The 12,118-nt window shown below is 40.7% G+C and overlaps 1 protein-coding gene across 2 annotated transcripts in view; it reads left to right on the top strand.

The window, feature by feature from the left end:
* The window catches only part of DNAH11 (dynein axonemal heavy chain 11), a gene marked incomplete at its 3' end in the record, with an annotated part of 310,916 nt that overhangs the window by 161,993 nt on the left and 136,805 nt on the right, over positions 1 to 12,118 (top strand). For both annotated transcript variants that reach the window (XM_082632325.1, XM_082632326.1), the window contains exons 45-47: positions 3,865 to 4,038; positions 8,068 to 8,272; positions 11,208 to 11,373. In XM_082632325.1, the coding sequence (XP_082488451.1) occupies positions 3,865 to 4,038; positions 8,068 to 8,272; positions 11,208 to 11,373 (545 nt within the window). The remainder of the gene's footprint in view (positions 1 to 3,864; positions 4,039 to 8,067; positions 8,273 to 11,207; positions 11,374 to 12,118) is intronic.

Raw genomic sequence — 12,118 nt, 5'->3', positions numbered from 1 at the left:
GGTGGGGAGATAATTCAATCCATAGCACATAATAACATTCAAATTGGTTGCGAGGTCTCTAGTCCTCTTACCCTCTAAGTGGTCTCACACATGATTCCTAGGGTAATGGTTGTGATTAATAGTCAACCTCAGGCTGGTTCCTGTCCATTGTTGTTTCCTTCAGCCTAAAGTGAAGCTATCATTCCTACACAGCATTGCTAGTATAGTCCATTTGTGGCTTCTGAGTTCTTTTGGGCAAACACTTGAGATACGAACTTGCATAGATGTGCACACACACATGCACATACGTGTGCTCACACCCACACACACGACATGTACCACACAAACTGCTTAGACTTGCCGAAGTACAAAGTGGGAGTTTTTCACTTTTAGAAATTTGCACATCTAATCTCTCCCATGCACCTCTCTGTATAGATTTTTTCATGTAATCTTTACAGTAATTCTTCAAGGTATCCTCACTGTGCAGATAAAGTAAAGCTCAGAGAGGCAAAGTAACTTGACTGATGGGAAATGGTGGCATCAGGATTCCCACTCATGTATCTCTCTCTCCACAAGCCATCCATGGTACACCAGGATCTCTCATGGTCGTAGTGCTTCTATGGGTACCTCTGAATCTTTGAATTAAAAATAGATAGCATATGTCTTCCAGGCTTCCCTAAATGTTTCCAGATGTAAACAGGGAGTTTAAATTGGAAGGCATCACAGCCAAGAATGACCCAAATTTCTTGGTTTACTCACTGTAGGTTCTAAAATCCATGGTTGCTATAACCTCTGGGCCAGTTCCTCTTCTTGTCACTAGGTAACCATAAATTATATCTATAAATAAATCTGGCATTCACTTGGCATTCTATATCTTATTCTGACCCTTCTCAGAAGCCACATTTCCTTCGGTAATCTCCAAGTGCTTTCTAAAGAATATAGCCTCTGTTGCCTGAGTGAGAATATTGGGTGACTTCACATGGTTTTTCTCAAAGGCAAAATTTATATGTGTGGATTTCTCCTTCATGGAGACCACATGCAGACTCTCCCTCTCTCCCCCAAAACCTCATGGGTTTTGTCTTTTTTCCAGTGTTCTCCAGAAGGGTTTTCCTTTTCCAGGGCATACAACCAGGTAAAATCACATGAGTAGGAGGTTGACAGCTGAGATTTTTCTACTCCTGATCATAACAGCTCACCTTCCTCCCAGCTGATCCTCTTTTCGTCTTTGCAGTTTCCCAACCTGGCAGCCTTCCAGCCAGTTATTCAAGCCGGCAGCTGGGCATCACATGGTCCCCTTCCTCTCCCAGACACTCTTTCCCCAATTAATAGTTGATATCATCATCATCATCATCTTTAAATTTTCAAAAAGACTTTAACTGTGAAGCATTCAAAAGAAAGGCTATGAAGTTGGAAACATGAATGAAACAGACCCAAGAAAGAGTCTTAGGATAGCCTTTTATTCAACAAATTTGGGTGCCTACTGTATGTCAGGGAACGTGCTCAGGGCTCTTAATAGGCTAGCTCGCTGAATCTTCAAAAAAATAAAACCTGTCTATATAGGTACAACTATTCTTCTTCTTTTACAAAAAAGGAACTGAAACTTAGATAAGTTAGCCTGCTTGGGAACATGGCTAACTAATGTCTGAGGCAAGTTCAAGCTGCAGCAGACTGACTCAGGACCTGTGTTCTTAACCCAGGCTATTGCAAACACCTTCCAAAATTGGTCCCCCATCAACCCTTCCTGAGCCTTCTATAAACAGCCGTTATCCCTTCTCACTTGGCTTCTGAAGTAAGCTCCTCACTGGTCTTTCTGCTTCTATACTTGCCCCATAATCTATTATTCACTCAGCAGCCAGAGTGATTTTTTTTAATGTAAATTGGGTTATATTATACACTACTGAGTTTACAACACTTTAATTGCTTTTAAGATAAAACGTTAAAATGTAATACTCTTTACACGGCCTCTGGATCTGGCACTGCCTCTCTCCCTACTTCTTCCTCTGCTGCTCCCTCCCCTCTCTCCCTTCCAGCTGCACCAGCCAGTTTCTGGAACACAGGTTGTTTCGTACCATAAGATATTTGCACATGCTGACCTCTTCCTGCTTCCTGGAATGGTCTTCTCTCTAATATGTGCCTGTTCTCAGAGATGGCTTCCCTGAACATCCAGTTAAAATAGATTCACCCATTTCTCTCACTTCCAGCAGCGTCGACTTTCAAGGCGCCTGTTTATTTGTCTTTTTATTGGCTTCACCTCTGCTCGCACCATGCTTCCTCATGGCTCCCCCTTTCTCTTTCCCATAAACTCTATGAGGGCAGAAACCCTATTTGTTTTCTTCCCCACTGTAGAACAAAATGCATTTCAGTGAGTGAATGAATGATTCAAAATGTGTCATCAAAACCACTTTGCTGATGTAGCAGTTAGGTGAAACAAATTTTAATGTAAAGTAGAAGTCGTATGTATCCTGCCTACAGAGAATGGTGCCAGATAAGGAATACCTTCTGAATGAACTTGATTTCAGACCAACTTTTATAGGGTGATAAAAAAAATCTCATGACACCAATCTGAACATAACTGAAATGAACCTAAACTCATTGACATATGAGTGGTGGTGGGTAGGAATATGAGCTCGGCTTGTTTGGAAAGTGATGGGATCAGCTCTTCCTGCTATGGCTGATCACCCCTCTAAGCCCCGACCACACTCTCCTATCCTCCAGCCATCCTGTCTGTCTCTATTTGTGTGTGTGAGATAGTGTCGTACAAAAAGTGGGCCGTAGTCCACGGACATAAGGACACCAAAGTAAAAGCAAGTTTAAGAATTCTTCTGGAGAAAAATGGGAGTTGAAATCTTAGATAAGTGAGATTGCTGAATGCAATGGACCATGCACAGTGTTTTTAGAGCTCACCAAAACTCACTTTGCCAGCTCATCCTGTGGATGTAAGAGTCTAGGCCAGATCATCCTGTAGATACAGAAGGGGTTGTTAGTTGCTAGTACACAGTTGGAATTTCCCCTCCTCCATTTTCCAAACCCTAATCTAGCAGCAAAGGGCTTGTACCTGTCATCGTATAAAAACAAGCACCTTCTAGCAAGGAGAACCTGTTTCCTACGCTGTCATCTTCTCTGGAAGATTCTCTTCTAGGGCAGGAATTTGTGGAGTTTTCAGCTAGACCACTCAGTTGTGCTGTGCTAGAAAACCAAGTCCAAGTTCTTTCCCTCATAGCAGAGCTTCTCAGATTTCCAATTTCAAAGACCAGCAACATTTCAATAATGATTTGGAGGAATGAAATAGGGTTACCAACTGTCTGCTTTTCTGAATAAGGGCATTTATTTTTAAATGACCATTTATTATCACCATAGCTTTATAAAGGAAGGGATATTTTAACGCCCAAAGTTCCAGGAAGGCTATAAGCTCAAAGAATAGTATTTAAATCAATAATGTTACTAATTTTTTTAAGTATTCCTTTGTTCTTACTTTCCTCATTTTACCCTCAGTTCATGGAGATATTGGTAGAAATCAATACCGCCATTTGCTAACCACTGTCTTACAGCATGGTGATTTGCATGATAGCCCATTATTGAATTGAATAACCTCGGGGTCATCTAAGGTTCATCTAAGCTTACCTTGTTCTTTAAGTTCATAATTACTCCAGAAAATTTGTACCTGATGGACATATGGCCATTATAGTTTTCTGCCTTGATGGTATTGTCATTCATTATAGCTTCCTTCTAGTTATTTATTTTTTCTTGGGTCAGTTACTCAATCCCATTTGTAATTATGAGTCTGTACACTGCAGACACTGTGTGATCAGCCAGATTTGCAGGGGCTTTCTGTGTGTTCAAAATTACTCTTAAGTCTGCAATAAGAATTTCTCTTGCTCTCCTTAGGTTTCTGGTTGTCAAGCTGGATTCAGTCAGTGGTGGCATAAAGAGATGAAAGCAGTGAAGTTTCCATCCCAGGGAACAATTTTTGATTATTATCTGGACCACAAAACTAAGAAATTCTTGCCTTGGGCTGATAAAATCCCCCAATTTACTATGGATCCAGAGGCACCTCTGCAGGTAGGTGTGGGGAACATAGTGCTCTTCAAGCCACATGATGCTGGTTTGAGCCTTGTTTGTTTGTTTGTTTTTTGCGGTACGCGGGCCTCTCACTGCTGTGGCCTCTCCCATTGCGGAGCACAGGCTCTGAACGCGCAGGCTCAGCGGCCATGGCTCACAGGCCCAGCCGCTCCATGGCATGTGGGATCCTCCCAGACCGGGGCATGAACCCGTGTCCCCTGCATCAGCAGGCGGACTCTCAACCACTGTGCCACCAGGGAAGCCCTGTTTGTTTGTTTTTGAGCAGTCTTTTTTTCCCTCCCTGATCAATAAATTACTGTTGGTATGGTCAGCGTATAACATATTTCCTTGGAGAGAAGAATCTCAAGTTATAGGAATGATTAGTGGGATGGTTTCTATATTTCTACAACTTCTTTTTTTTTATTTATTTCAATTTAATTCTGTGGTAACAGCTTTCTTTAGATTTTCCTAGAAAAATTGTGTGATTTTATAAAAATTGGGAGCCTGTTTCTATTAGTTTAGTGAGTCTTATTTCTGACCTTAGTGTGAATTTCTTAAACAGTGCTTTTCACATATAACTTCTTTCCTTTACTCCTCAAGCCATAAAATGAATGTTTGATCTTCTTACTCATATTTTCAAATTCACATGGCAGCTCACAAATCTAAATGAATCTTTATCATCTTTTAACTGTTTATAAATTATCCTACATTTTTATATATCAAGTTATTCTTTAACCATCTTCTAATTCTGCCTCAATCTGTTTTACTTTTCATTATATTTCTTTCTCAAAATCATGTCATTTTGACTGATTTTGGAGCTTATTATTTCAAGTAGTGCCATATGAAATGCGTATAGGTGATTTCTACACTAATTAGGAGGCAGATAGTGTGAAATAAAAGAAAATCCAGTGTGAGTTACTTGGAGCTACAGTAACCAAGTACCACAAACTAGGTGGCTTCAACAACAGAAATTTATTGTCTCACAGTTTTGGAGGCTAGAAGTTGAAAATAAAGGTGTTAGCAGGATTGCTTCCTTCTGAGGGCTGTAAGGGAAAATCTCTCCTAGCTTCGGGTGGTTTGCTGGAAATCTTGGTGTTCCTTGCAATGTGGCAACATTCCTCAAATCTTCACATGATGGCAATTTCCCCATGTGTATTCTTTGTATTCACATTTCCGTTTTACCAGTCATTTTGAATTAGGGGCCTACTCTGCTTGTATTAGTGTGCTAGGGATATCATGACAAACTACCAGAGACTGAGCGGCTTAAACATCAGAAATTAATTTTTCTCATAGTCTTAGGGGCTAGAAGTCCAAGTTTGAAGTGTTAGTAGATTTGGTTTCTCCTGAGGCTCTGTCCTTGGCTTGTAGATGGCCACCTCTTGCTGTGTCCTCACATGGTCCTTCCTCTGTATACACACATCCCTGGACACCATCTTGAAGTGTGTCCAAATTTCTTCTTCCTACAAGAACATCAGTCAGATTGGATTAAGTCCCACTCTCTCGGCCTCATTTAAACTTAATCACCTCTTTAAAGGCCTTATCTCCAAATACAGTCATATTCTGTGACACTGGGGTTAGGGCTCCAACATATGAATTTTGGGAGGACACATTTCACCCTATAACCACTTAACCAGGAGGAAACTTATCATTTTACAAAGCAGAAATCCAGAGGTAGGAAGGCCTTATGACTTGGTGATATCACCAAGGATTCAGATCTTCTCGCCTTAACACTGGCCTCACTTGAAGACTGGTATCCCTCCTGATCTCAAGGTGACTCTAGTGGTCCCAGGAGTTCGAAGGAAACAAGTTAGAAGGAAAGAAGACTTTCTCATATGTTTTATTAAGACTGAAGAAACTTTTTGCAGAAGCCCCAGAGCAGACTGCCCCCTGTATCCAGTTCACCAGGGGTCACATGCCACCTCTAACCCAGTCTCAGGCCCGGGTAATGAGGTTAAGCTCTGACGATCATCACACCATTGCAGGAGTCAGGTTGTGTGCAGGAGGGGCAGAGACTTGAACAAAGTGGGGCTCTGGCAGGAGGGAAGAAGTGGACAGATGGATTCTGGGAGGCAACCAACAAGGTCTGCTCCATCTGCTTTATAGATATTGACATCTCTGTTTCAGCTCAGCCTTTCTAGACTTCAGCTACCTAACAGTATTATCTAGCTGGTTGAAAGCTGAGGATTTGTACTTAACCAAAAGAAACACACACACACGCACACACACATATGACCAAAAAAGTGGTATCACAAGGTTGACGCACCTTATCAGTGATGCATTTTATTCAACAGAGAACCTATCAGGACTTCATAGTCTTACTTTATACACAGATGCACCAAATGTGGTTATTTGACTAAAAGCCTCTTAACATTTTAGAGGAGAACCATATTGAGCCAATAATAGTAGCAAATACTAATATGACATTATAATATATCAGGACCTTTTCTAAGTGCTTTATTTCCATAGGTTAACTAATTTAATCCTTATGACAATTTTCTAAGGCAGGGACTGTTACTAGCCTTTTTACATATGGAGAAATAGAGGTAGCAAGACATCAGGTAATGTGTATACAGTCCGTGCTCAGCAGAGCGTTCTGTGTGGTAGGTAAGATAGGGCGCAGGCTCCAGACAGATTTGAGTTTGAATCTAAGTACTACCACCTATGAGTTTGGCCAAGTTATGAATGTTCTCTAAGCTTTAACTTCATCATCTCTGAAATGGAAATGATAACAAAACTCTCCTCATAGGTTTGTTATGAGTGTCACAGGATGCAATGCATGCAAAGGGCTCAGCATAATACCTGTCACATACTCAGCTCTCAGTAGGTGTTAATTGTTGGTATTAATGTGTGGACAAAAGAGCCAATATCAATAGCCAAATTAAAAAGCAAAGGATGACAACTAGCAGCAAGAAAGGAAAAAAATGTTATAGAACTCAAGTCTAATTTTAAAAAGTCATCTAGGACTGTTCAATGTAGCACAGAATAGTCTGTGCCTTTCAGCAGGTCCTGAGAGTATCACTGAATTCAAGTGAAGTCCTAGAGGAAATGCTCATCATCATGAAGATGATCTTGAATGATCTATAAAATACTCAGTCAGTATATGCTAACCATGTAGGGAAGAACCTTATTACAAAGTTTATGCGTTTTTCTTATGGGCAATATAAATCCTGCAAGTAGTTTTTTTAATCGCCTTTTTAATTTGGCCACCAAGAAATGTAAGACATATTCAATTCTCTTTAATCACCATGCAGGCTTCTCTTTCCTGCGTGTCTGTGTCTGCTTCCCCTTCTCCTCATCTTTTATATTAGTCTCTGTTCCCTGAGTCTGGCTTTTATTTATTTGTATTCTTCGTTTTATTTTGTTCTTGTAAGCCACCTCTAATTTTTGGTGAAACAATGTAGCATCTAAATAAATATTCAATTTTCAAAACAGAAACATGTTATGAGAATTTTTAACAAAACAATGCACAGTAAGTTTCAACAGTGCTTTGGATTTGTGAATATTTCACTTAATGCCTGTTTCCTCCAAGCTGGTCTCTCCTTGCACTGAATTCCTTTAGCGTGGATTGTGCCTAATCATTTTGCACATTAATCATTAATCTTATTGGGCCCAGGAATTGCTACCAATTTTTTTTATATATGGCTTGGCTTTTCACATGCTTTATTATCTCCTAAAGAGTGGTGGACAGTTTCTTAAGCATTTATTACATTCCCTTGTATGTATAACACAAGGTTAGGCAGAGTGTAGGTATTCTGTGATAGGGAGCCTTTGGTGCTAGCTCTTAATTGGAAAAAATAAATCAGTTGCTTCTGCTGTGGCACTTTGATGGCACTACCCAGCTGCTCTTCTCAAGCTGTGATGTCTGAATTGATCATTCAAAACAAGAAATTAAGTGGGATCTCTCCTAACTGGCTGTTTAGAACTAAGAATTCATTTGGTCTCAATTCTAAAATGACTATGTTGGTTCAGATACAAAATTTTGCAATGCCTCTCTCTCTGATCTTTCTCTTATTCTATTTTTCCCCCTAGAGAGTTCTGGTTCACACATCAGAGACAACTCGTCTTCAATATTTCATAGAGTTGCTGCTTGAGCAAGGACAGCCGCTGATGCTGGTAGGAAACGCTGGAGTGGGAAAAACAGTCTTTGTAGGTGACATACTAGCAGGTCTCTCAGAGGCTTATATCGTGTCCCATGTGCCTTTCAACTACTACACAACATCGGCAGCTCTGCAGAGTAAGTGTTCCTCCTGGTTATACTTCAGAAACAAGAGATCAGAAACTGTCAAGGCCAGAACATGCAGCCCAAAGAAATGATTACTTTTTCTAGGCTTTAGACATTTTGCTTAGGATGTATTTTTACTTATCACCATTCTGGCTAAATATCCTTTGTTTAAATATTGTGATTTTTGGCTTTCCATATCACTCCTGGCTTTATTTGGGTCACTACTCTATAGAATATAGAACAGCAAGAATTTACATCAACAGTGTTCATTGCTTTGCCTCTAAACCATTTGGTTAGCTTCAATCAATTTCACGGAGCCCTAGCAACAAAAGAATATACTACAGGAAGAGTGCACTGGTTACCTTTTCAAGTAAGGGATTGATTTAGGGGGAAGTTCATTCAAATTGTATTGATGAAATGACAGGCCCCACGTTGTTAGTTAAATCTTAGAAGAGCTATGAGAATAATTTTTAACTGTTGAATACATGTGTCAGCATAATCAAAGGAACCGCATACATTTTGGGCATTCTGAGTTTGGAAGGGCACATGAAGTAGATGTGAGAAGTAGATAAGCACTGATATCGATATAAAGAGCTGATAGTGGTAACTCTGTCACTCTGGCCAGCACAGCAATGGGGCTGTGCTGTATGGGGGCAGCAGAACTCCCTTCTGTCCACTACTGTAGGAAACCTGTTGCCCTGAACGTGTTTTCTTGTTGTGTGTGTTGTTGCTGTTTTCTCAGCTCTATCAGTGAAGAGATTAATAACATATTTTCTTATCACGGACATCAACTCAGCCAAGAACGATTTTTCTGTAATCTCTTTCTTAATCAAGTTTGTCTTCTTCATCGTTGTGACTGGAACAGTTAAAAAGCTGACTCAGAAGTTTTTCATTCATTTCTTTAGCAAATATGTATGATTTATCTACTTTCTCTCCAGACACTGCGTACAATACATGTTTTTCATTTGCAGACACAGAAGAAGGGATCACTTTATTGCTTGTAAATGGAAGACTAGGGCTGCAATTCAGTAGTTGAACAAAGTTCAGCTTGCTAATTCTTGGAAGGGATACAGGCATGAATAGATTTAGACATTGCCTATTAGCATGAGGAATAGAAAGAGCTAGTGTACTCTAAAGAAAGGGTTTCAGACCTTTGAGATGGGGTGGTATGCAGGCAAAAAGGGGACTTAGGCTAGAAGAATCAGCTTAAGCAAAGACATGAAAGAGAGGAAATTGTGGGACACATTCCATTAATTGAATCTCTAAGTTGACTGAAGCATAGTGGTCAGGCAGAAGATAGGGCAAAGGCTGGAGTGGTGGGTTGGAGTTATGTTATAGGTGGAGTGACCAGTTGTCTACTTTGCCAAAGACTGGGAAGATATGGGACTTGTAGTACTAAAACTGGGATCGTCCCAGGCAACCTGGGATGGCTGGTCACTGTGACTGTAGAGAGGGCTGAGATGCAAGTGGAAGAGAACATATTTCATATGGTAGGAAATGGTGAGCCATTGATGGGGAGCAAGGAACTGACAAGGTGCAAGCTCTGCTTTGGGAGGACAAGTCTGTGGTGGGGAGACCAGTCCCCTTGAGCAGTGTGCTAGCCAAATGAAATGGTGCCCTGGACTAGAGTTGTAGAGGGAAAGGCGAAAAGGAAGAGACATGTACAGGCTGTGGTTGGGCCAATCAGGGACCAGGAGGGAAAGACTAAATTCAGGCTTTGCATCTGGTTGACTGGGAGATGTTAATCCTATAAACAGGAGCACAGAAGGCTAAAAAGAAGAGATGGGTTGTGAGTGGGGAAGATGTTAAATTGAGTTTGGGAACAGGCGTATATGGTATTGGCCAAACGTCCAGGTGCCAATGGCTAATAGGAACTGATGTCCAGCAAGCATTTGGAAATGCAGATATGCTGCTTGGAAGAGGGGTTTGTTAATTTATTCATTGTATATTTCTTCATTCATTCATTCCTTTGTTCATTTAACAGTTACTTATTTGTTGTGGTTGTCATCAGGAATACAGAGATGAGCATGATATAGTTCCTCGTCCTCAAGCTATTTATAGTCCATTTAGAGAGTAGGCAAGTAATTAGATGCTACATCTCAGATCCACACTGTTCAAGATTTTCTATACTCATGATTTTCTCTTGAACACACCGACACAAAGTCAGATAGGCGTGTGAAGAAATGTAATTTGATGTATACGCAGGATAACGTCTACATACAGTATTTTCTTGTACTTCTGCACCCTATGGCCCAAGAAGAGAGGTGTGAGAAATTCTTGAGCTGTCCCTAGACTCTATTTTGATAAAGAAGGACTGATTCACCAGGTTCTGGGTGGACCAGCAGTGGTTCGTGTTTTACAATAGGTACAGGGAAGGAAGGTGCAAAGGTCAGCAATGGTGTGGTCTCAGATGTGATGGCCAGTGTGACATCACGCTGCAGATATTGACTCTCTAGGAAAGGAGAGTCAAGGTGAGCTCGAGGAGAGCGTGACATAGAAGGTGGTGAACAGAGACATGTTTCTGGGATTAACCTGCAGAGAAATGGTACTTGAAGCCACAGAGTGGGTGAAATGGGGAGAGGATGAGGAAAAACAAGAAAAAAGGGGCTTCCCTGGTGGCGCAGTGGTTGAGAGTCCGCCTGCTGATGCAGGGGACACGGGTTCGTGCCCCGGTCCGGGAAGATTCCACACGCCACGGAGCGGCTGGGCCCGTGAGCCATGGCCGCTGAGCCTGCGCGTCCGGAGCCTGTGTTCTGCAATGGGAGAAGCCACAACAGTGAGAGGCCTGCATACCGCAAAAAGAAAAAAAAAAAAAAAGAAAAAAAAAAAAAAAGAAAAAAGGACTAAGGTTCTATTTTATATTTATATATAAATATATTTATATTTTATTATATGTAAGCAGAAGGTTACATTTTATTTGGTGGACAGAATTATACATTGGTTTCAGGAATTCTTGAGAAACCTCTAGAGAAAAAAGCTGGTCGTAACTATGGTCCAGGAGGAAATAAAAGACTGGTTTATTTTATCGATGACATGAATATGCCTGCAGTGGACTTATATGGCACTGTTCAGCCCCACACTCTGATTCGACAGCATATTGATTATGGTCACTGGTAAGCGATTGTCTGTATTGTATTTTCTACCAAAATCTACTTATTATGACTATGGATAAACATTTAAAAATGGAATTAGTGGGGTGGGATAGGGAGGGTGGGAGGGAGACACAAGAGAAGAGGGAGGAGATATGGGGATATATGTATATGTATAGCTGATTCACTTTGCTATACAGCAGCGACTAACACACCATTGTAAAACAATTATACTCCAATAAAGATGTTTTTTAAAAAAATGGAATTACCCCAGTTTCTTCCTCTTCTGAGGAGCATTTTCTGTGATACTTTTTGGGCTTCACTTTGCATCCCCTGTTGCTCATCTTAAATGGAATAGGTTTGCTTTGAATCTTTGGAAGAAGTGGCTTGAAAAGTATCTTAGAAACGTAAACTGTCTAGTTTAAGCGTTAAGCTCCTTAATGCATTAACTCACACTCAGTTACTTAGGAGAAGCTTGACATTTTCTGTGGGATGTAACTATCTGGTAATATCTGGGCATTGCAGTCTGCAATCCCCCAGTCTTGCTGTGGGTGTTTCTAACCAGACTCACATGAGAATCAATAAGCAGTAATAGTACCTATTGATTTGGCTCCATATGTTGATTCTGGCATCAAAGGAGCCGTGTAGTCTTCAGTTTTCTGAGCTTTAGTTTTCATGTCTCTCAGGTAGGCTAACAAGCTCAACGTCACAGAGCGATTGTAAAGATCGAAAGAAACAATTTGTGAAGTCCTTTATGGATTGGTGGGGT

Source organism: Mesoplodon mirus, assembly GCF_964341445.2.
Source record: "Mesoplodon mirus genome assembly, chromosome: 9".
Taxonomy (NCBI): Eukaryota; Metazoa; Chordata; class Mammalia; order Artiodactyla; family Ziphiidae; genus Mesoplodon; species Mesoplodon mirus.
Note: the sequence above shows the minus strand (reverse complement) of the source record. Positions and strands in the feature narration are given on the sequence as shown.